General features: G+C 51.9%; 11 protein-coding genes across 11 annotated transcripts; 5 read left to right on the forward strand and 6 right to left on the reverse strand.

Annotated features, from left to right (window-relative positions):
• Window positions 1–400: 400 nt before the first annotated feature.
• Window positions 401–1,993, reverse strand: TUF1 (translation elongation factor Tu; the record flags this gene model as incomplete). The annotated part of the gene is made up of 5 exons (XM_041687131.1): window positions 401–585; window positions 647–1,326; window positions 1,389–1,651; window positions 1,737–1,765; window positions 1,828–1,993. The coding sequence occupies 5 exons, from the start codon at window positions 1,991–1,993 to the stop codon at window positions 401–403; spliced, it is 1,323 nt and encodes a 440-aa protein (XP_041541046.1).
• Window positions 1,994–2,645: 652 nt separating this feature from the next.
• AKAW2_30600A (putative translation initiation factor IF3) lies at window positions 2,646–3,335 on the reverse strand (the record flags this gene model as incomplete). The annotated part of the gene is made up of 1 exon (XM_041687132.1): window positions 2,646–3,335. One exon carries the CDS (start codon window positions 3,333–3,335, stop codon window positions 2,646–2,648), a length of 690 nt encoding a protein of 229 aa, XP_041541047.1.
• Window positions 3,336–6,161: 2,826 nt separating this feature from the next.
• On the reverse strand, window positions 6,162–6,925 carry AKAW2_30601A (NOPCHAP1/New4 family protein; the record flags this gene model as incomplete). The annotated part of the gene is made up of 2 exons (XM_041687133.1): window positions 6,162–6,362; window positions 6,416–6,925. 2 exons carry the CDS (start codon window positions 6,923–6,925, stop codon window positions 6,162–6,164), a joined length of 711 nt encoding a protein of 236 aa, XP_041541048.1.
• Window positions 6,926–7,880: 955 nt separating this feature from the next.
• AKAW2_30602S (eukaryotic translation initiation factor 4E) lies at window positions 7,881–8,746 on the forward strand (the record flags this gene model as incomplete). Its single annotated transcript, XM_041687134.1, has 2 exons — window positions 7,881–8,367; window positions 8,514–8,746. The coding sequence occupies 2 exons, from the start codon at window positions 7,881–7,883 to the stop codon at window positions 8,744–8,746; spliced, it is 720 nt and encodes a 239-aa protein (XP_041541049.1).
• A 614-nt stretch (window positions 8,747–9,360) lies between these two features.
• AKAW2_30603A (BOD1/SHG1 domain-containing protein) lies at window positions 9,361–11,785 on the reverse strand (the record flags this gene model as incomplete). The annotated part of the gene is made up of 3 exons (XM_041687136.1): window positions 9,361–9,487; window positions 9,590–11,463; window positions 11,561–11,785. The coding sequence occupies 3 exons, from the start codon at window positions 11,783–11,785 to the stop codon at window positions 9,361–9,363; spliced, it is 2,226 nt and encodes a 741-aa protein (XP_041541050.1).
• A 406-nt stretch (window positions 11,786–12,191) lies between these two features.
• AKAW2_30604S (putative NADH-ubiquinone oxidoreductase 14 kDa subunit) lies at window positions 12,192–12,633 on the forward strand (the record flags this gene model as incomplete). The annotated part of the gene is made up of 2 exons (XM_041687137.1): window positions 12,192–12,225; window positions 12,377–12,633. The coding sequence occupies 2 exons, from the start codon at window positions 12,192–12,194 to the stop codon at window positions 12,631–12,633; spliced, it is 291 nt and encodes a 96-aa protein (XP_041541051.1).
• A 718-nt stretch (window positions 12,634–13,351) lies between these two features.
• ZRG17 (cation efflux family protein family) lies at window positions 13,352–14,795 on the reverse strand (the record flags this gene model as incomplete). The annotated part of the gene is made up of 2 exons (XM_041687138.1): window positions 13,352–14,422; window positions 14,487–14,795. 2 exons carry the CDS (start codon window positions 14,793–14,795, stop codon window positions 13,352–13,354), a joined length of 1,380 nt encoding a protein of 459 aa, XP_041541052.1.
• Window positions 14,796–15,653: 858 nt separating this feature from the next.
• Window positions 15,654–16,329, reverse strand: GCV3 (glycine decarboxylase subunit H; the record flags this gene model as incomplete). Its single annotated transcript, XM_041687139.1, has 3 exons — window positions 15,654–15,970; window positions 16,044–16,106; window positions 16,191–16,329. The coding sequence occupies 3 exons, from the start codon at window positions 16,327–16,329 to the stop codon at window positions 15,654–15,656; spliced, it is 519 nt and encodes a 172-aa protein (XP_041541053.1).
• A 206-nt stretch (window positions 16,330–16,535) lies between these two features.
• On the forward strand, window positions 16,536–17,187 carry AKAW2_30607S (mitochondrial 37S ribosomal protein bS6m; the record flags this gene model as incomplete). The annotated part of the gene is made up of 3 exons (XM_041687140.1): window positions 16,536–16,673; window positions 16,745–16,776; window positions 16,878–17,187. 3 exons carry the CDS (start codon window positions 16,536–16,538, stop codon window positions 17,185–17,187), a joined length of 480 nt encoding a protein of 159 aa, XP_041541054.1.
• A 911-nt stretch (window positions 17,188–18,098) lies between these two features.
• On the forward strand, window positions 18,099–19,208 carry AKAW2_30608S (acyl-CoA thioesterase; the record flags this gene model as incomplete). The annotated part of the gene is made up of 2 exons (XM_041687141.1): window positions 18,099–18,326; window positions 18,381–19,208. 2 exons carry the CDS (start codon window positions 18,099–18,101, stop codon window positions 19,206–19,208), a joined length of 1,056 nt encoding a protein of 351 aa, XP_041541055.1.
• A 1,359-nt stretch (window positions 19,209–20,567) lies between these two features.
• Window positions 20,568–22,077, forward strand: AKAW2_30609S (uncharacterized protein; the record flags this gene model as incomplete). Its single annotated transcript, XM_041687142.1, has 3 exons — window positions 20,568–20,609; window positions 20,726–20,874; window positions 20,937–22,077. 3 exons carry the CDS (start codon window positions 20,568–20,570, stop codon window positions 22,075–22,077), a joined length of 1,332 nt encoding a protein of 443 aa, XP_041541056.1.
• Window positions 22,078–22,288: the final 211 nt, after the last annotated feature.

Here is a 22,288-nt window from a genome sequence, read left to right on the forward strand (position 1 = left end):
GTGTAGATAGATCGGATCGTCTGTCTTGATCTACCCCAGTTATAGTTGAGTAATAATATAAATGTACAAAAGACCTTGTAGTGATGACATTCGAGTAAATCATTCATTCATATTCAACGACATACCGAGAAGTGAGAAGAGAGGAGAAGAGATACAAAAAAAAGTCTACAGACATTTCAATACAAATACAGATACATAGATATGACTCAAGAACTCCGGTGCAATCCACCACCCTGGCGTATCAGTCCCGGATGCTCCCGCTGATGCCCGCGCTGCAAGATGGTGTTTAAACATTATGAACGATTCCCTGTCCAAGTTTTGTTTTCGCTTCGTTTTTTTCCCATAATACACAGCAGCCAGTTGTCCGGGCCTGCTAGACGAACCTCGGGAGGTTCGCTATTTACTCTTCCAGGACACGAGTGACCAGACCAGTGGCGACAGTGCGACCACCCTCACGGATGTTGAAGCGCTGACCGGCCTCGGCGGCGACGGGGCGGTGGGTCTTGACGATCATCTCGACGTTGTCACCGGGCATGATACGGCGGGACTGGTCTCCGTCGGGGAAGCTGAACTCAGCAGCCTCATCTGTAGCAAATAGAATTAGAGATGGTTCCCTAGTAGCGGAATAGAATGCAATTTTACTTACCGGCAGTGCGGATGAACAGCTGGGGACGGTACTGGACACCGAAACCGGTACGGCGACCACCCTCAGCCTCGGTCAGGACGTACATGGAGACCATGAACTTGCTGTTGGCCTTGGCGCTGCCAGGAGCGGCAATGACCATACCACGGCGGAGATCCTCACGGCGGACACCACGGAGCAGGAGACCGGAGTTGTCACCGGCGCGGGACTCGGAGCAGGACTTCTTGAAGGTCTCAATGTCGGTAACCTTGGTCTTGATGACCTCGTTGGTGGTACCGATGATCTCAACCTCGCTATCACGCTTCAGGAGACCACGCTCGACACGGCCGGAGGCGACGGTACCACGACCGGGGATGGAGAAAACTTCCTCAATGGACATCAAGAAAGGCTTGTCAAGGTCACGCTGGGGAGTGGGGATCCAGGTGTCAACGGCCTCGAGGAGAGCGTCGATACGCTCGGTACCGATGTCGGGGCGGCGGTCCTCAATGGCGCAGAGAGCAGAGCCGAAGACGATGGGGGTCTCCTCACCCTCGAATCCGTAGGTGCTGAGAAGCTCGCGCATTTCCAGCTCAACGAGCTCCAGCATCTCGGGGTCATCGATAGCATCGACCTTGTTGACGAAGACAACGATCTTCTGGACACCGACCTGACGAGCAAGCAGCAAGTGCTCACGAGTCTGGGGCCTGTTGATCGCCAGTGTAAGCATATATACTGAAGGAGAGTTATTCTTTTAAGGTTAACGTACATCTGACCGTCGGAGGCGGCGACGACAATGATAGCACCGTCCATGTTGGCGGCACCAGTGATCATGTTCTTGATGTAATCGGCGTGACCGGGGCAGTCGACGTGGGAGTAGTGACGAGCGTCGGTGGCGTACTCGATGTGGGCAGAGGAGATGGTGATACCACGCTTACGCTCCTCAGGAGCCTTGTCAATGGCACCATACTCGAGGAACTGAGCGAGACCCTTGGAGGCCTGGTGCTTGGTGATGGCAGCGGTCAAGGTGGTCTAGAGGAAACGTGTGAGAAGTTTTCGGACCATATCGGGGAAAACATCAACGCAGCGAGGGGGGAGGAGGGAATTGTGGTCTAACCTTGCCGTGATCGACGTGACCAATGGTACCTATAGAATAGCAATGAGTACTTGCATTGATGGATCGTTAAGAGATGAAGATGGCCACCTACCGATGTTGACGTGAGGCTTGGTACGCTCGAAAGCGGTTGCCATACCACGGGCAGCCAGCTTGTCGCCGAGGAAGACATGCTGGATGGGGTTGACAGCGCGGGGGCGCAGCAGGGAGGCCCTGCTAGAGCGGAAAAGGAGGTTGGCAGATCTGGCGAGGCTGGACATGATGGCTACCCTGCGATGGAAACACAACCGGACAGGAATGGGAACAGGAAGAAGACGAGCTGGACGGCCGGGAAGTCGAGCAGCGCTTCTTGTTGAGCCCGGAAAAATTTAGGGAGGCGCTGACTCAGCCGTCAGCCAATCACACTTGCAGTATTGCGGAGTCGCCAGGGACGAATAACCTTGAAGGTTGGAGATGGCGTAGTATACCAGGTACAGGCATAGAACAACTCAAAGGCGGGCTATTTGATTACATGTAGTTCTGATTTCCTTTTCTTTATTTTTTTTATCCTTTTTTTATTTTACTCATATATATTTCTCTGTTTTATATAACGAGGTTATGCACGCTTCGTGCCCCCGAGCTTCCGCGATACCGGTAGTATAGATTCGCTTTCATGTGCCCCATATCCCGACCTGACAGCTAGAGCTGCAATACAAGGTACAGTATATCACACGACACCCGACATGCTCATAATGCCACCATCGTTTTATCGGGTATAAGAGATATCATGTCAATAGTGATGGAAAAGCTTGATAAGGCATTTCCAAGCACCGATTGACCGAGTGGTCCGTTATATGTACAGAACCAATACCACTCAGGCCGTCAATAGTATACATACTAAACTCCATCAACTCATCATATTTCCTTGTCCTCTTAAACATCCTTCTTCACCACCAGCACCACATGTTTGCCCGGCTCTCCTTCCATGGGTCTGACCGGCAAGGCTTTGGCCTCCCGAACCGTCTCCATGACCCGGTCCATAAGATTCTTGACCTCCTCCACAGTAGGAGATCGCTTGTGCTTCTTTCTCGTCAAAATTAGCTCCACCTTCCGACCCTTCTCCAGAAAAGTTGTGAGTTGCTTCAAGCGATGTGCAAGATCATGGGCATCAATGGCCCAGTTCAGTTCCAGCTGTTTTAGACCATCCTTGGCGGGTTTCGCCTTTGCCTTTGCGATTTCCCGCAGCTCAAACTTGTTTACAACCTTGCAAATCGGCACTCCATCCCCACTACCCGGTGACACCTGTTGCAATGTTTGACTCGAACGGTCGATTTGTCGCAAAGCATCTCGAAGACTGACAGGGGGGTCAAGGCTGTTGTTTTCGTTCACGATTTGGACATATAGCGCCCCGATCTCTTCGTCGAGGATGTATTGCGGCAGGGCACGAGGAGTAGCTCTTGTGCGGAATTTCAGCAGAGGAGTAGTCGGGCTGTAGGATCGAGAGGGGATTTCATTGATGCGGGGAGTGAGTTGGAAGAATTGAGGACGAAAGGCAGGCTGAGGAGTGAGGAGGATTTGGCGAAGGGCCCGAGTGGGAGGGACGAGACGGCGCATGTGCTTCATTTCCAAAAGGTGACAGCGGCGCTGACACCCACAGACAACAAAAGAAGAGAGGAATTCGAAGGGATTATTGGACAAGGGCAGAGATCGAGATCGGGACGGAAGAACTGGGGATTAAAATCCAAGGGTTGGTATCATAGGCTGCAGAGGACCATGTGGTGAGGTCAATGTCCGGGAATAATAATGAGGCCGGGCTGAGTCTGGCTGCATGCGGCGACCGCCCACCAGCCACGGGGGGACACCAACGCCACAAATCGAGCCAGTTACAGCCAGTTACAGCCAGTGGTAGCCAGCAGGCGGAAGCGGAGCCCCCCATTCGTTTCAAAAAAAGACCCTGAGAGGCCAAGAATAATTAAGAACAAGTACTAACTGGCCTTCATTTGCCTCTCTCCGTGTCTCCTCCTCCACCTCACCCTCATTCTTTCTTTCTTCCTCCCTCCCTCCCTCTTCCACTCTCTCTTCCCTCCTCCCCATCCTCCCTTCCATTCGTTGGTTGGTCTTTTGCTTCCCACTATCTTTGTGGCCTGCACCGGAGGCGCCCGGACGATCCTATGCTTTCTCTTCGTTCCTACCGTTAATCGTCTTTCTTTCCCTGTATACCAACTCGGTCGGAATACCGAGAGCGTTGTCTGCCGGACGTAACGCTACAGCCTTTACCGAATACTTGGCTTTGTCCGCATGTCGACTGGTGTTGACAGTCGACATACTCCACGTACATCGTCCTTTTCAGCATCAGGTTCTAGACCTAGCAGGCGTTCGGTGTCGCACGCTTCCGAACCCGCGATTCCCTTAGTCGCCTTGGACAAATCGATCGGCAAATCTCGTCGCAGTTTGTCCCACATGATGATGTCTCAAAGCCAGCGCTCTCGCTACCTGAAGACAGGTGCTATTGTCAGTGCAGTGCTTCTTCTGTTGCTGTGGCTGTCGCCGTCCAAGCCCACAGTGAGCAACATTGGATCCCGTAAGTGACCACCCCCTATACGGGGAAAGTCGATCTGGACTGACGGTCAATCTGCAGAGCCACCGTTGAATGGTGTCGCTCCCCTAACGGACAAGTGCACGAAACCTCATGACCCCTCCAAGCCTCTGATCCAGTATGCGCTCATGATCGACGCGGGCAGTCAGGGCTCTCGTATCCACGTCTACCGCTTCAACAACTGCGGCCCCACCCCCGAACTGGAGAACGAGGTCTTCGAGCAAACCGAGAAGAGACAGGGTGGCTCCGGACTGAGCGCCTACAAGGAAGATGCTGAGGGAGCGGCCAAGAGTCTGGACCCTCTGATGCAGGTGGCTCTCAAGTCCGTGCCCGCCGACTACCAGTCCTGCTCCCCCATTGCCGTGAAGGCCACCGCTGGACTGCGTATGCTTGGCCCCGAGATGAGCCAGAGGATTCTGGAGGCCGTGCGTACTCGCCTGGAAACCGTCTACCCCTTCCCGGTTGTCTCCCGTGAGATGGGTGGTGTGCAGATCATGGATGGCAGTGACGAGGGTGTCTATGCCTGGATCACAACCAACTACCTTCTCGGTAAGATTGGCGGTCCGGACGAGACCCCTACTGCTGCCATCTTTGATCTGGGCGGTGGTTCCACTCAGATCGTTTTCCAGCCCACGTTCCCCCAGAGCCCCTCGGGCGGTATGCCCGAGCACCTGGCGGACGGTGACCACAAGTACTCGCTGCAATTCGGCGGTCGTCACTTTGACCTCTACCAGCACTCTCACTTGGGTTACGGATTGATGGCTGCTCGGGATGCTGTACACAAGGCGATCGTCGATGCCAAGTTGGCCGCCAGCCCCGTTGATATGTCCTGGTTGAAGCAGCCGATCTCCAACCCCTGCATTGGACCTGGTATGGAGCGCGATGTCGAGTTGACCTTTGACAACGACCACCCGCTCGCCGGTAAGGTGACGGTGAAGATGGTTGGCCCGAAGCAAGGCGCTTCTGCGGCAGCTCAGTGCCGTGGCTTGACTGAGAAGATCCTGAACAAGGATGCTGACTGTAAGCTGGCGCCCTGCTCCTTCAACGGCGTTCACCAGCCGTCTCTGGAGAAGACTTTCGCCCGCGAGGATGTGTACATCTTCTCCTACTTCTACGACCGCACCAAGCCCCTGGGCATGCCCGACTCCTTCACCTTGGATGAGCTGCACCAGCTCACGTCGACAGTCTGCGCGGGTGAGCCGGCATGGGGCATCTTCGAGGGTGTTGAGGATGCGCTGCCCCAGCTGCGCGATCGCCCCGAGTGGTGCCTGGACCTGAACTTTATGCTGGGTCTGTTGCACACGGGATACGAGATGCCCTTGTCGCGTGAGGTGAAGATTGCGAAGAAGATCAAGAACAACGAACTTGGCTGGTGTTTGGGTGCTAGGTAAGATTTACCCTTTTGAATACTACTTTGGATCAATGCACGATACTAATGAATCACAGTTTGCCCCTGCTGAGCCAGGAATCCGGCTGGACTTGCCGGGTGAAGGAGGTCTCCTAGACGAACCAACGTTAGGTGATGCAGCGACGACGGTTTAATCCACCTTGCGCATGTGCGCTTGGACGTATACATGTCTAATATCATGCAAATACACTAGATCATTGATTTATTTTTCCGTTCCATGTGTATTCTTAAACTTAGGCTGGTGTTTTGTTTGGGTATGATTATTATGTTATGCTTGATCTATGAATCTAGAGACTGTATGACATGTAGGCCGGAAACACTTTTGTAGACCCACTCCTTCTATGCCAAAATGCGAATAACCCAGACAAACTCTATAGTAGCGACCAACTTTTATAATCCAACAAGTAACCCAAAGCGCCAACCCATGCAAATCAGCAGACTTTTCTTATATCTCCTCGATCGTCGGCTTCTCCTTCTCCGCCGAAGACTCCGCATTGCCCATCAAAGTATCCAGCACATTCGAGTCCTTGCCAGATTTCGGCCTCTCAGGCAGAACATGTTGATTGTCCTGACCACCCTGCGACTCGAGATGATCTGCCTCCTCATCACCGGGCCGCTTCTCTTCCAGCACACCTAGTCCCAGATTCTGCACTCAATTAGCATCCCAACCACCAAACATAGATATTGTATCAAACATACCATCTCGATATACCGCTTTCCCTCCATATCCTCGTCCTCGTCATCATCATCCCCATCTATTTCCAATCGCACATCCTTCGCCCTTCCCGCCGCAATCTCCTGCTCGAGCTTCTCATTCGCAGTTTTCATCTGCGGCAGAAAAGCAGATAGTCGGGACAGTAGGTCAGGGTTTCTGTTAATGCGGCCGATACGCGGTTTAGGTATAGCAGGAATGCGCGGCATGTCGTCGGAGGTAGTAGTGGTCTCCTTCTGGTTTACTTCTTCTTCATCTTCCTCATCGTCGTCGCTGTCGCTGTCACTATCGCTAGATCCAGACGAGGAAGTGTAGTCATCATCATCGTCATCATCTTCGTCTTCCTCACGGCCAGTGGTGGATGTAGCGGTGTGTTGGAGATGGTCGTCGTCAGCGGGGGAATGTTCGCGCCGATCAAGATCGCGAGCGGTAGAAGTGGTAGTGGTAGTGGTAGTGGAAGAGGGATCGACTCCCTGGCGCTTCGTAGTGGAGGGCATATTATTGCGTTCAATCCTGACACAAAAAAAAAAGATGGTTGGAAAGAAAAGTAACAGCAGTGGTGGTGATTGAAACAGGATCGACCGAAATCTGCGGGCAAATTGGCGCCGCAGTGGGGAAACCCAACCCGCGGGATTGGCGGGGTCAGAGCCATTTTACTCCTTAACTAGTGGCCGTGGCCCTACTTTCCCTACGTAGTTACTCTGACTAGTTAGTGTAAGCAGCCTTAATGCTGCTAACTATGGAATAGTTAGTAGCTGACGCCATGACACCAATCGATCTGGCCAGTTATCCGTCCGGCGTGTCTTCTGCCTGCATATGTGAGCGGCAGGCACATTAAGTGGCTGTGTTGGGGGTGGTTGTTGGTTACTTATTGTCTGGAGTGTACTTTAGTAAATGAATGAATTCCCTTCTCTCTCTCTCTCTCTCTCACACACACACTCTCGCTCCTTCCTTATTGCTGCTACTGCTGATGCTGATGCTCTGGTGGAGTCAATGCGTGATTGATAAAGTCGCTCATATCCCCTCTCTCCTCCCCTCCTTCTCCTGAGACAGATCACTATTGTATTGTCCCCTGTTCATCTCTGCTTTTGACGCAGGTTGCATCTGGGAACTCCCGGTATAGCTTCACTCGCCATTCAATAGGGTATGTCAGATCTCTTTATGCTCCCATTGTCTCATTGTCCCTCCGACTGTACGAACAAACCCCTTGTCTTACTTCCTCTTTCTTTCTATCCTTCTTCCTCCTCCTTTATGGCCATTCATGGCCCCAATGCATTGCCCACTTGCTCATAGACAATAGGATTCTCTTCACTGGGAACTACTATATATCCCATCCACAAACCGGATTAATCCCGATGTCCACCCACATCCTCACGCAGGACAAATAAGCCGACACATCCACACTCATAGTATACACACACTCTCTCCAACCATCTACCACACATCACAAAAATGAGTACCATCCCCAGCGTCCACATCAACGACAAAAGCCCCATAGAGGACCGCGACACCTCCTCCACCTCCCCAACCACCCGCAAATCCCTGCACCAGAACATCTTCGGCAAACTACGTCCCCTCCCCTTCCAATACCACTGGACAGTCTGGTACGACCGCCACACCGACGCCCCAGCAGCAGCAGCAGCAGCAGCAGGCGCAACCACAACAGCAGACTACGACTCGCGTCTCTACATCCTACACGAGGATGTCGCCGACATCGCCACCTTCTACCGCGTGTACAACAACTACCCGTGGGACAAGATCCGGCTGCGCGACACCGTCCACATCTTCCGCAAAGGCGTGAAACCCGTCTGGGAAGACCCCGAGAATCAGAACGGAGGGTGCTGGCGCTTCCGGGTGCCGAAGAGTAAAGCCCAGGCGTTCTTTCATGAAATTGCCATTCTGTGTATGGCGAATGAGTTTCAGGCGGTTTTGGAGAAGGGTTAGCTTCCCCCCCCCTGGTTCCCACTCTTCTTTCTTTCGGTTATGTTGCTCTTGTTCTATATGATATAGATCATCTACTAGAAGTAAACTTGTGAGTTATGGAAGATATGATAGAACTAACCAAAAGAATGAGGGAGTATATAGAACACGACCACGTCCTCGGCGTCTCCACCTCCGTTCGATTCAACTCGCATCTCATCTCCGTATGGAACAAGCTCGGCTCTAATGAACGGTCTATCAAGGCTCTCGAACAGACTATCATCGATCGATTATCCCCTGAATTAAGGCCCACGGGGACGGGTTCCACTGCTTACTTTTATAAAAGGCATGATGAGAATGAGGGGCTTAAGGAAGCGGTGGAGAGGAGTAAGACATGATTTTGGTTCTTTCTAAGGGGAAGTTTGGATGGATAGTTGGTATCCTAAGTAGGTGGTAGAGAGAAGTTGGGATCTCCGGGAGGGTGATGGAGCATGTATGTATGTGCATATTAGATTTTGTATATGGAAATGGAGATGTTTTTGAGTATGGTATTATAATATGTTCTGATTGGGATTGGAGAAGTAGGAATAGTATATCATTCTATCTGGTTGGTACATGACTACAGTGATGGAGAGAGATTACTGCTAATAGAATTCATATCTATCTTGCAGCGCTTACTTTCCTAGCTAGCAAGTGGTGCATGCTGTGAAGCATATAGACCATGAAGACTATACCATACTAGTATATTCCAGCCGGGTAGTAAGTAGTTCGCTGAATAAACAACTGATAATTCTCTTATGAGCGAAGCACTGCGTTCAGATACGATTATGTACTAGGAAGTAGTAGTAGTAGTAATAATAGATAAATGACCTACACCATCAAACAACACTCAACAATAGTAATAAATGTCTATCCATGAGATTCATTACCTCGGTATATTACAATCGATTATTTCGTTTCCATCGTCCCTCCCTCCCTCCATCATCCCATCCTAGACATAGGAATAGGCATATCACCTCCCATCACTCCTCCGACTCACACTCCTCCTTCTCGCCCTCCTATCATCTCCCTCCCTCTCCCTCTCCCTCTCCCTCTCCCTCTCTCTATCTCTGTCTCTATCTCTGTCTCTCTCCCTATCCCTATCCCTACCGTTAGTCTCACTATCACGTTCACGCTCACGCTCACCACCACCACCACCAGTGGCAGTAGCAGTCGCAGCAGCAGTAGCACCAGGAATATACCGATCAATCTCAACAAAGCGCGGTCTATCACGCTCATCTTTCTCCGCTCGTTCCGGCGATCGCACCCTCCGACGAGGAGACCGGCTCCGACGACTAGTAGGCGGCACGTAGCGATCGATATCAAGGAGACTCGGCGAGCGGCGTCGACTGCGTGATCGTCGGCGCGAGCGGGATCGTCGTCTCGAGGATACTGATACGCGACGGGGAGGGGATTTCTCGTCTTTGGGGGGAGGGTCGGCGCGGTCGCGGTCTTGGCCTCGATCTCGTTCGCGGTCGGTTGTGTCGCGAGGGCGGGCGTCTCGGTCTCGGTCTCTGTCTCGATCTCGGTCTCGATCTCGGACGTCTCTGTCGCGGTCACGGTCGCGGTCACGGTCACGGTGGACGGAGCGGGAGCGTGTACGGGAGCGGTATCGGGGTCGTGATCGGGATCGGGAGTAGTAGCTGCGGCGGCGGCGGTAGTCGTCTCGATCGCGGTCACGGTCACGGTCACGGTCGCGGTCTCGAGGTCTGTCGCGGTCTCTGTCTCTGTCTCTGTCTCTATCTCTATCCCGGTCTCGGTCCCGGTCCCGGCGATCTCGGTCTCGATCACGGCTGCGGTCGCGGCGGTAGTCATGGTCGCGGTCACGGTCTCTGTCATGATTTCGAGTAGTAGATCTGCTTCTGCTCCGGCGGCTGGGGCGATAGCTCCGGTCACCGTATCTGTTATCGCGGAAATCGCGAAGAACCAGTCGGTCATCAGAGTCACGATTGCGGGGCTGGCTGGATACATCGCGCGAACGCTCTGGACGGTCATCGTCAAACCGGGAGGAGAACCTCCGTCGTGAGCGACTGCGACTCTCGTCGCGCCTCTTTGTCCGGGGGCGATCGTCTGCTGTTGACCCGCGTCGTCGATTGGGCTCGGCCTCGACAGCCGGACTACCTGCCTTGGTCGGAGTGTTGGAGAACCTCGAGTCAGCCTTGGGTCCTTTCGGCGGCGGCTTGAGACCATTCTCGATGGCCTCCGCTTCCTCAAAGTCGAACTCGGGCTTCTGTCGTGCCTTGGCTGCTAGCTCCTCTCCCTCCTTCAGCAACAGTTGTAGCGCCGCCTCCTCCAACGACTTCTCGTCCACTGGCGGCGCCGCTGGCGCAGCTGCAGGCGTAGGTTCTTTCGGAGTCGGTGACTTTTCTTTGCGCGAGTCGCGATACCGTGGGGAGTGGGCGCGGTCAGAGCGATAGCCTGGCGAGCGATCTCGGTAACGGTAACGATCCCTATCCCTATCCCTATCACGATCTGAATCACGGTCTCGAGTTCGGCTTCGATCGCGCCAATCGCGATATCTATCGCGCTCTTCGCGGCGGCGGCGTTCGTAGCGTTCCTGTCGTTCCTTTTCTCTCTGCTCATCAAGCTTTCGCTGCTCTTCGCGGCGCTGTTCCTCGCGCTCCCTCCTCCTGGCCCTTTCTTCTTCTTCCTTCTGGCGTTCCAACTCACGTCGCTTGCGATCCTCCTCCGCCTTCTTGCGCGCTTCCTCCTCTTCTATCTCCTTTTGCTTGCGCAGCTCCTCCTGCCAGACCTTTTCGCGCTCGTCGCGTTTCGCCTTCACATGAGCGGCGTAGTCCTCATCGGTTTTGTTCCCTGCGATTTCCTCCTGCGCGGCAAGCTCCTCGCCCACCTCGTCGCGACGGATATCGCGCACAGCACTCAGGATAGCGGGGAGGTGTTTCTCGGCCAGCGCATCAAGGGTATGTTCGACAGTTTTGTAGACATCGCTTCGATCCACCGCACCTTCGATCAAAGTTGCAGCTTTTCCACGTTCGCGAGAAAGAAGACCGGGTTCGCGGTCAATTTCAGATTCAGCGAGTTCGACCAGTAGTTTCGTAAACTCAACCTTCCCTTCCTATATAAGCAAGGCGCATTGATTAGCAAACAACAAACCCTCATCCAGAAAACGAAACAACAGCAGTAAAAAAAACAATCAAAGATAAAATAAATACCCCATCATGGAATTCAGACCATATCTTCTTTCGAATAGTGTCGAATCCACCCCTCTTCTTGAATGCGTGCAGCAAATGCTCAATGGCCGAATGCTGCGCCGCGGACAAAGGCAGCTCATCCGTCTTGAACTTCTTCCGCTGCAGACTGTCCAGATCCATAGAAGAAGACGTAGTAGGCCGCTTCACACCTGCTGTCACATCCATCATCTCCTCTGGACCAGCCATGACGAGAGACTGAGAGATGTAACAAGCCTGCAACAAAAGTCTTCAGGCTTGGAGAAATATTAGAATAGAGGCTTTGGGGGAAAAAAAAGGACTGTAACTTCCGGGGATAAACCCGCAAATGCGGCGCGCAGGACCCGACCAAAAGGCACCGACCGCCCGGCAGAAACAGCCCTCCCACGGCGGAACGATAATCCGGACAACAGGAAACGCAGATTGGGAACCACGGCCCCGTGATTCGCCGGGTGTGTGAAGGTCGAACCTCATCTCCGTCCATTCAAGCCCGTGTTGGTCCGCAATTGTTGTCGTGAAGTTGAACATTGGAACCTTGTTGCGGCTTCCGATCAATTTCCATTCTTTTTAATCCTACCTTCCGCCGCGAATCTCCCTCTTTTCCTCCACATCAATCATGGTTCACAAAGTCCTCTTCTGGGGCGGCTTCGGTATGTTCACCACATCCACACCACCCACCCTTGCTATACCAGCATGCAACTGCTAGCTAGGTAGCTAGCTAGCTAGCTATCTCCCATCCGCTCTCCTTATATTCAATCCCTCGCCATGCCATACTGCACGTGCTAATAACTACTCAAACAGGCATCGCCGTCCGTCTTTGGCAACTCGGTATCGAAATGCGTCCCATCCTCGCCAAGGAGTCCCTCTGGGTGTACCCCCTCTTCGCCGGAGTCGGAGGCAGCTTCGGTTACTGGCTGCAGGGCGTCGAGAACCGTCAATTGAGAATTCTTGCACAGCGCCGGGAAGCTATCCTGGAGAAGCGCCGGAGGAGAGACGAGCGCGAGTCGGTGGGGTTGAGCAAGCCTGAAGAGGCGGGTGTTTTGGCTGCGGCGGCATAAATGAATGTGATGTTGTTGCGATGATGAAGGATAGGAAAGAATTGTGGTTGGGATGGGTGCTAGAGCTGGCCGGAAAACTGAGGCTTTTGTACATTGCGTTTGTTGTGAATTCTATTATATTACATTATATCATTTTCTGCGACTTCGTGGTGGTGTTTTTGACGGTTTCTAAGAGTTTGGAGGGAGGGAGCCTATGAAAAATGGTCCGGAGGTCTGGATCTAGGCTTGATGGTATTGAATTGGTGAAGGGAGATGGATATAGATCTTTCTCAGGTGTCTTACTATGTCGGTTGTAGTCCAACGAGATATTGAGGGTAGGAAGGTCATGTAATAGTTGCAGAATCATCCTATCGTTGTTTATACCTATGGGTAATCGCGAGTGTACTGTTCATAGATAGAACAACTCTTCCACTGCCGATATAGATAACACGGGAGCAGATCCATTCAGCCTAAGTAACGCCATGTTGCCCCGGATGTCTTTTTATAGAATTGCTATAAACGCACTATTAAATATCAAGAGTAGTAGTGATTGCTGCCTACGGAGAGGCGGGAAGTTCTAGCGAGAAAGAAACACCGTCTATTTTCGGCACCAGGTATTTACTCCTAAAGCGAGGACACAGACAGCATGACGCCACTCCCAGTGAATCGTATTATTATTCCGGTATATCTTCATTGAATCCAAATATGATCGTATATGTACAGCATGACAACTGCCAGCTCATGCCTTCTCGGCCGTGAACTGCAGCGAAACTTCCCATTTCTGCCCTCCAGAACCGTACCCTCCGCCCAATCGATTCTTGATAAGGCTGGCTATCCGTTCACGCAGTCGCACTAGGTTCTCTTCAGTCCCGGATACGCGAAGCTTCAAGTTGGCCATGCAGAGCCCGTAATGAACCTGCCAGAACCGGGCGTCATCGACGCCGTAGACGCAGGGATCGGCCTCGATATCCCGGATCACCTCGGATACCCCCGGTCCGGAGTAGGACATGAGAAGCATGGATCCCAGTGTTTTTACTAAACGCACTCCGATAACACACATTGAAATGGAGATCGTGCTGGAAAGCAAAACATCCAGCCAGTTGTATAGCTTGATAGAGACAAGGGGCAGCAACAGGAGCAGCGTGGAGCATGAGAGCGTCAGGAAATGGGACGGGTTACTAAGAACCGAGGGAAGTGACTCAATGTACCCGAATCGCATCGCCTTCCCTATCCGTCCATGGTTCTTGAGGCCAATGGCAGAGATCAAGGTCGATGAGATGGCCAGCAGAGCAGTGAAATCCACACGACCGAGGGAGACACGCTCGTGGACATGAGTGTGGTGAGGTTCGTGGCCGGAAGATTCAAGAAAGTGCTGCAGACTATGGGAAATGAGATCCATTCCCATGAACAGCAAGAGTACGCACATGGCGAATCCTGCAAGCACTTCTGCGCGCTCCAATCCGAATGGGTGTCGAACACTGGATCGCTTCCATACTTCGAAGTTGCCCAATATGTCGACAGCAACACAGAGCAATGCGCCGATTGAATCGAACAGGATCAAGTGTGAAAGGGCCGTCATAGCCAATGATCCATGAGCACTCCACAGGGTATACGCAGCAACAGACATGTGGCAAACGCTCCACCAGAACCGGGTAGTCTGGTCCTTGGACATACTGGAGCGATATTCTTTGAACGTCGGTATAGGCAGCGAGTTAGGCAAAGCTAGAGGGGCTCGTGGGGGCGGTTCCAGGAAGATCTGATGTGAAATGCTACTGTGCTTATACTTGTGTCCACGTCGCTGGCCAATGTTCTACGTCGCATTGACGGCTTCATTAGTATATCCATCTCCAAGGTGGCAGTAAGCGACAACTCACAGACTTCACGACTGGGCTCTTCGCCATTGTCGTAGTCTTGAAATTGAACGGACCTGCCGAAGCATTGTCGCTCTGATCACTCGGCTGTAATGCGTCTGCTGGGCTGAGGTTGAAGCCCGCCCGTGTAGGACTCAAGCGATTGGCATCACTGGGATCTAACGAGCCCCGCAAATTTGGAAACGTGTCCCTCAATGGTGATAAGGAGTCTTTGTCTTGGAGACGGGGTGACTGGCTTGAAGTGCTCGGAGGGTCATCCGGGGGAGGCGTCGGGGTGCGCGGAGGAATAGGGATAGGGAGATTGGATGCCATGTTCGAATGACGACAAAGAGCTGGCACCCGCGCCAAATGGCCTCGGTGCTAGCTCGAAGACAGTCGCGTTACACGTGCGAAACACGCGCAAAAGTGTATAGAGGTGAAGTATGGAGACAAGCAAGGGCCTGAGGTCGGGAATGTTGCGGGATAGCCTTATCACTCCAGGCCTCGTCGGTTGGCTTTCGGCCCCATCCGAGGTGGAGGGGGACTCACCGCCCGGCCGGCGCATTCGCATAGTGGTAGTGGTACTACTGTGCATCGCGGTACAACTTGTATAGTCGGGTGTACCGAGATGATAAAGGCCCCTGATTTCGTAGTGCTTGATAGTGTAGGTCGTATCAATATAGCTAATAGCATTGTAGCTAACCAGTGTATGCATTTTTATATGCACCGGTCTCTAATAGCTCATATCATCTACTTCGAATAGTTGGGACTTCTGCAGTATCTCTAGTGGTAGACTCCATCCTCGTTGAACACAAGTCTTAAGGTATAGAAGTACAGCCCGTTCGTTCTGTAAAGCCAGCAATGCCCATGACAGACCAATAACAGTGATATCGTATATTCTTATAACCGCAGACAGCCTTTTGTTGAATAAAAGGGTCCGCCGATAGCGGCATGACGTAGCCAGCTCTCTAGACAGTCATTATGTGGTGAAAACATAACCATCCACACACAACAATCATACCCAATGAAACCCCCAGACAAAGGAAAACAGTTCAAATGACTTAACAATCATAATAAATTCGACGCCATGCACAGAAGCGGCGGCGCGCATATAATCCAAACCCAGACTTTGAGCAATCCATCCATTCAAATACTTCATGGCCCACACACGCACTCTAACACATATCACGCTTATTCCTCATCAATAGTAGCCTTGTAGGCAGCCTCGTCCAGCAGTCCGTCCAACTCCGCGGCATCGTTCACCTTGATTTCCGCAATCCAGGCATCACCCTCGGGACTCTGGTTGATGAACTTGGCATTGTCGTCCAACTCAGTATTGCCCTTGGTAACAACACCCGAGACAGGCGAAAGGACGTCCGAAGCGGACTTGACAGACTCAACAGCACCAACAGGCTCACCGGCGCTGACCTCCAGGTCGACCTCGGGGAGCTCCACAAACACAACGTCACCAAGGGAGTTGGCAGCGTACTTGGTGATTCCAATCTTCGCTGTAAAGGGTAGAAGAAGGCGTTAGTGGATATTTAAGAGTACTTTGTCCGGGGATGGCTGTGGTAGACGAACCAGTCTTGCCGTCCTCGGCGAGCTCGATCCACTCGTGCGACTCAGTGTACTTCTTCAATTGAGCTGTTGGGAGTCAACTATTAGCTTTGAATCCAGCCTAGGGGGTCTGAATGCCCTCATGCGACTGAAATCTAGGGGGTTGCTCACAAAGTGGGCTCTGGGAGAAGCTCCGGACACTTCCCCGCGGGAAACTGGCGGGTGCGGCCCTGCAGACGGAAGAGAGGGGGAGCTTCTGCGACAGGACGCGAGAAGCGAAGGGACGGAGGGATCTGGCGGCGAAAGACATGGTGGGCAGCTGGAGTTGAGGGGAGAGAAGAGGGAGAGGAGAGAATCCGGAAAAGTGAGAAAGTGTGAGTTGAATTGGAGAGAGAAAGGAAGAAGGAAAGAGGGAAGTAAATTAAATATGAATGACGGAGGAGAGAGCGATTCCCGGCGCTGATAGCGGGCGCCAAGCCGGGTGCTGATAAGGAAGTTGAGTTCGAGCCTCCGCAAATGACCTTCGGAAAAATCTCATCCCCTTCCAGTTCCGTGTTTGGTTCTCCGTCGTCCTTTACGTTCCCCGACGCTATTTTCACAGTCCAGACCCCACTTCACATTGTCGGCGCCATGTTGTACGAACTGATTGCTGTTGTATGTTTCCAGACGATTCTGCTTGATGATTTTATCATATGCATTGAATCAATGCTAATCGATGACTGCAGGTCCGTCCCGGTAGCCTCCAGGAGGTTAGAGAGTACGTGCCTATCGACCCTATTTGACCACCTTATATCCTCATGCAACATCCTGCTATCGCCAAACCATCATTATCCACGGACTATCACTGACAGTCGACAGCATCGCCCGCAATGCCGGCATCCAGGTCCTCCGCTCCGGCGGCGTAGTCCGCGGATTCACCAACTGGGGCACCTTCCGTCTGCCCAGGCCCACGACGAAGCATCAGGCCCGCTACAAGGAAGGCCACCACTTCATCATGCGCTTCGATGCCTCGGGTCCCGTGCAATCGGCTGTCCGCAGAACTCTCGGTCTCGATCCCCGGATGGTTCGGTTCTCCGTTGTCAAGCTGGGCGACAAGCTGGAGGAAATCAAGCACGTCGATGGCAAGGTCGAGTGGAACAACAACCGCACCATCTCCGAGACGTTCTAAGTCTGATTCGAGTGTGATGTGGATTGGTTGCAGTTATGCGATTGTGCGTCGTTTGGGACACGGAAAATGATTTAATTGTCAATGTATTATTTATGGGATGGGTTTCTTTGTATATCATATCAGCATTATCGGCGCATATACCTTACTTGGCAGATTTGGTCAATAAAGATGGTGATCTGTTTCTCCTGTGCAGTTGTGTCAATATGCATTTTACGACGGATGAGCATTGGAACATCCGTCTCAGAATTAGGGAGATACTCCAGATGATGGAGGTGTGGCCATAACGCTTCGAGGAGCGTATGTCTATATTGATAGATTTATAGAAAAAGACAAATCTGTGATATTTGCTACATCAGCTCCCCAATCTATCGGAATCACTTCATTTTTACCGGTTACACTGCAGCACGGATCCTTAAAGCAGCGATATGCGCAAGGGAATGGAACAATGATGATCCAGACTTACCCCAAGTATGAACGCTGCAAAACACATAAAGGGATAATCGGCACAGCCTTGCCATATGGGGAGCATACCAGGAACGGCACCATGTTGATCATCGAATATGCTTCACGGGTAGCCAACCAACTCCGCCCGGTCAGCCGAGGCTCTGGTGAACCATGTCGGCTAAATGAGTAGTCAGTCGATAGACTCAGCGCCAACATACAATCCCACTTTCACCCTTATCATTCTCCTATGTGAAGAGTAAAGGGGCACAATCTCAAACATAACATTCCTGCCGTCGCACTGTACAGTGGATATACTACAGATTGAAGCAGGCAGGCATCACCAGTCATTTGTACATACATCCCAGCCGGAGCATAACCCCTCACGCATACACCACCACCATCAACAACATCAGCAGCAGCAGCATATAAGCCCAACAATACACCATCCCACATCGTACATACACACGATGCATGAACCAATATCCAACGAAAGCCCATCCTCCTGGGCAGAGCTAATGGCACTCCGTCGCCTCCCCAACCCACCCAGCAGCAGTACCACGGAGCCCACCGAACGATTCGAATCCATAGCGCCACCCTATCCCCCAGGCGAAGGAACCCGTGCCTTCGGCGGACATGTCTACGCCCAGGCTGCCTACGCAGCATCCCAAACCGTAGAGAAGGGGTTCGTGATCCACGTAAGTACCTACCTGCTCACCCCTTAAAAGCACACACTAACACCAATAACACAGAGCGTAAGCGGAACGTTCATCCTAGGAGGCCTCCTAGATGTTCCATACGAGTACACAGTGCGCCACCTGCGCGACGGGAAGATGTACTGCACGCGGTCCGTGGACGTACGACAGGCGAACCAGATCTGTTTCTCGTGCTTATGTTCCTTCAAGCGAGGGGAAGGTCAGAGCGGGTTTGCGCATCAGCCTGCGCCTGTGCAGGAGCGGTATGCGTCTGTTATCGCTGGAAAGAAAGCGGAGGAGTACCCCGTCAGTCCGAGCGTGGATGCAGATTGGTGGATTGAAGGGGTGAAGGCTGGCGATTTGACGGAAAGGGAGTTTCCTGGGGTGGATGTGCGAAAGGTTGATATGGGGACGTTCAATCAAACGGAGGATGTGAAGAGCCATCCGGAGAAGTATCGCCAGTTGGCGATGTATTCGATCAAGGGGCTCCCGATAGTTGGTGGGGAGGAAAGGAGAGTGAGGGAGAGGGAGGAAGCGGGGGAGTTCGATAACTTGTATGCATGCGCGCATATGTATGCTTGTGATAGGAACTCGTTGTTGTTGATTCCAAGGGCGTTGGGAGAGACGAGGTGGTCGTCTATGGCGAGTTTGACGCTTACGGTTGTGTTTCATGAGTTGGGGGAGGCCTTGCGGATGCTTGATTGGGGTTCTAAGGGGGATGGGGCCCCGGGGAAGAAGTGGTTTATACAGGAGGGGTGGACTCCTAGGTCTGCGGAGAATCGGGCAGTTCATGAGAGTTGGTTGTGGACGCCGGATGGGAAGTTGTTGGCTACGAGTTATCAGGATAGTTTGTTGCGGTTGACGAGTTCGCGGGGGAAGCTTTGATCTGGGTGGAGGTATAGACTGTTGTTTAGATATTTGGGGGCATTGTACAGGTGTTACGTAGATACAATGAAGTATATACTAGTCGTTTGCAGTTATCTATAACTTTAGACTGGCCGCTAATTGTTGTTTTGACTGTGGCTGCTAGGGGAGTCGTCTCATCAATCATGATGATTTAGGTTGCCCGTGATGAATGGCATGGCCTGTAAGATCGAGCACTGGTCTGCAGGATCATAAAGATCGAAACACTGTAGTTAATGATATTCAGTTCGTCAAGCCGCATTATACTCGTACTAACAGGTTTCTGGGATTTGTGCACGGGTTCTACATTAAGAGTTGAGTGTTTGTGAAATGTACTCCATAGCATACGGATAGATCAATATCAAACAAACCTGCACCAAAGGTAGCAGTGATGAAATTTCAAATCAGATACTAGTATTCAAATCAAGCCAGTTATGCCCTTTTTGGCAGGGTTCTGATGCATATAGGGTTCAGCACGCTGGCACACACATAGACGCTCGAAGTGGTTTGTTCGGAAGCCCAGTGATCAGATGGTCAGGATACATATGAAACCTGGACTTTTGTCTATCCAAAGGTGACTGTTTTGCGAAACGATTGCGCTTTTATAACGATTCATGAGCCTGTAGGAAACACCTGATAATCTTGATCTAGCATCATGAATCCGTCGCAGCTGTGTCCGAATTGGAGCTAGGAGAAGACTTGGATAGCATTTTATTGCTACTGTTGATGATAGTATCCCCATCACATGTTGCTTTCTTAATTGGAGTTCATGAAGGTCTCCATTGCGGTGTCAGTGACCAGTTACCATACTAGCCAAGTGTAAATATATATAGGGGAATCGGCTACTGGAAGGAACTGTTCTGCTGCAACATCAGCTTCAAGCGCTGGACTGAAAACATTGCATTATAACAGTTTGCATGATCAGCAATCTGTAGGCTTGTACCACTGAAGCTTCCAATATATAGTGAGTGTAGTCAAGTGCCAGCTAAATTCCACATGACAGACAGTAGTAGGAAATTTCATTGAGAGAAAGGCAAGATTTACAGTCCGCCTCATTTCAACACTGGTACCAGGGTCACAAAGCGTCTTATATGTAGTAAAACTGGTGAATGTGCAATGGTGACACCGACTGGTGGTGATTCAATGTAAATGTACCTGTCACGTGGCCGGGATACCCGATGACGTAGCTGCCTATTTCATGCCGACCGAGATCTTCTCTTCTCGCGTCTCTCCACCTTTTCACTCAGTCCACACATTTTACGGGCGTACTCTCAGTTAGTCATACAAGTACTCGATATTGAAAGGGGGGAATGTACCTTCCGGGTTATCCGGTGTGATACGATGAAGAAGACGCTGCTCCTGGTGTTCATCCATGGCTTCAAGGTACCGTGTGCATGCTCCACCCATTATTCCCAACCAGCCCGTCTCTCTCCTTTGAGGCTGCACGTGCATGGACCCTACGGGTTGCATACTCTGAACCTCACTACTAACACCCACAGGGAGATGATGATACGTTTGGAGAGTTTCCAGGGCGCTTTTGTGGTCTGATTAGTCGTGCCCTCCCCGCTGTCCAGGTCGTCGCCACTGTTTACCCAAAGTATGAGACTCGAGGCGAACTAAAAGGATGCGTAAGTAACTTTCGGGAATGGTATGTCTAGTAGCCCATGCGATTTTTCCCGAGTGGATGGAACGTGTCATTGACAATCATAGGCTTCAGAACAAAGTCATCGACTTGGAGGTCTCGAACCGAACGGCTTCACCGACAGTTGATCCTTCTGTGCATGTTATTCTGCTCGGACATTCTATGGGTGGAATAGTTGCTGCCGAGACCCTTCTTCTGCTTGCATCGGAACAGCCGATTCCTGCACCGTCTTCTGCAGACTCTGCAACCGACACTCTAGTGGATTCTGAATCTGCCGTGGGGGCGCACTCTTTCATGTTTCCTCACATTCAAGGTGTTATCGCATTCGACACTCCTTTTCTAGGCATTGCCCCGGGTGTCATATCATATGGTGCCGAAGGTCATTACCGAAATGCCACTACGGCATACACTGCGATATCAGAAGTTGCCGGCTTGTTCGGCCTAGGCGGTAACTCTTCAAATAAGGCATCTACCGACCAGGGAAAAGCTTCCAACAAAAGTCTACCTCCTTCGGCTCCTAGCTCATCTTCGAATGCAGATGCTGCCGCGACACCGTCATGGCAACGGTGGGGCAAATATGCCATGTTTGCAGGAGCTGCAGGGGCATTGGCTGCGGGCGGGGCGGCCGCGATGTATTCACAGCGAGACCGACTGACGGATGGTTGGGGCTGGGTATCATCCCACCTGTCGTTTGTGGGTTCTTTAGCACGGCCTTCTGAATTACGGAGGCGCCTTGCACTCCTTGCCGAAGTCCAAAGGGACCGAGGTATCGGCTGCACTAATTTCTATACGTGCCTAGGCCAAAATGCAAGTGATCTAGTGGAGAACAAGAACGTCGGGACATCGTCGTTCAGCCAGAAAATTATACGCTCGAAGAATCGCACTTTCTGCTCGCTTCCCGCGGAAGTAGAAAGTTCGGGGTCTTCCCAACAAGACATCCGATGGGCCAGGGCCGTGAACGATAAAGCTGCAGATGAAATCAAAGCACACATTAGCATGTTTTTACCGAACGAGAATCCAGCCTTTAATTTACTCGTGTCTGATGCATGCAGAGTGCTGGTGGAGTCGGTTGACAAGGGCTGGTACGCCACGGCCACAGGGCCGATTGAAGAGGTGGACGGGAACATGCCGCGGTCCGACGATGACCGTAGCAAAGACCAGACTGATAGCGGGTTCATGGACGGGGACGACGTTGTAGTCGTGGAGTGAAAAGGAAGAAAAGGAAAAAAAAGGAAATAAGCCTGAGACATGAACGCACTATGACCAACCCAGAACCAAAACAATATAGCCAAGCGGATTGTCTCTTGCCAATTCGATACTGATCGCGGTCCCTCGACAACCGCATCGGCTTGATCCTCCAATCACCGAGGCCAAAAGGAAGAAAAAAGAAGCAGAATCCCTTCCAGAGCAATCCTTGCAG

This window comes from Aspergillus luchuensis, chromosome 3 (assembly GCF_016861625.1).
Source record: "Aspergillus luchuensis IFO 4308 DNA, chromosome 3, nearly complete sequence".
NCBI lineage: Eukaryota > Fungi > Ascomycota > Eurotiomycetes > Eurotiales > Aspergillaceae > Aspergillus > Aspergillus luchuensis.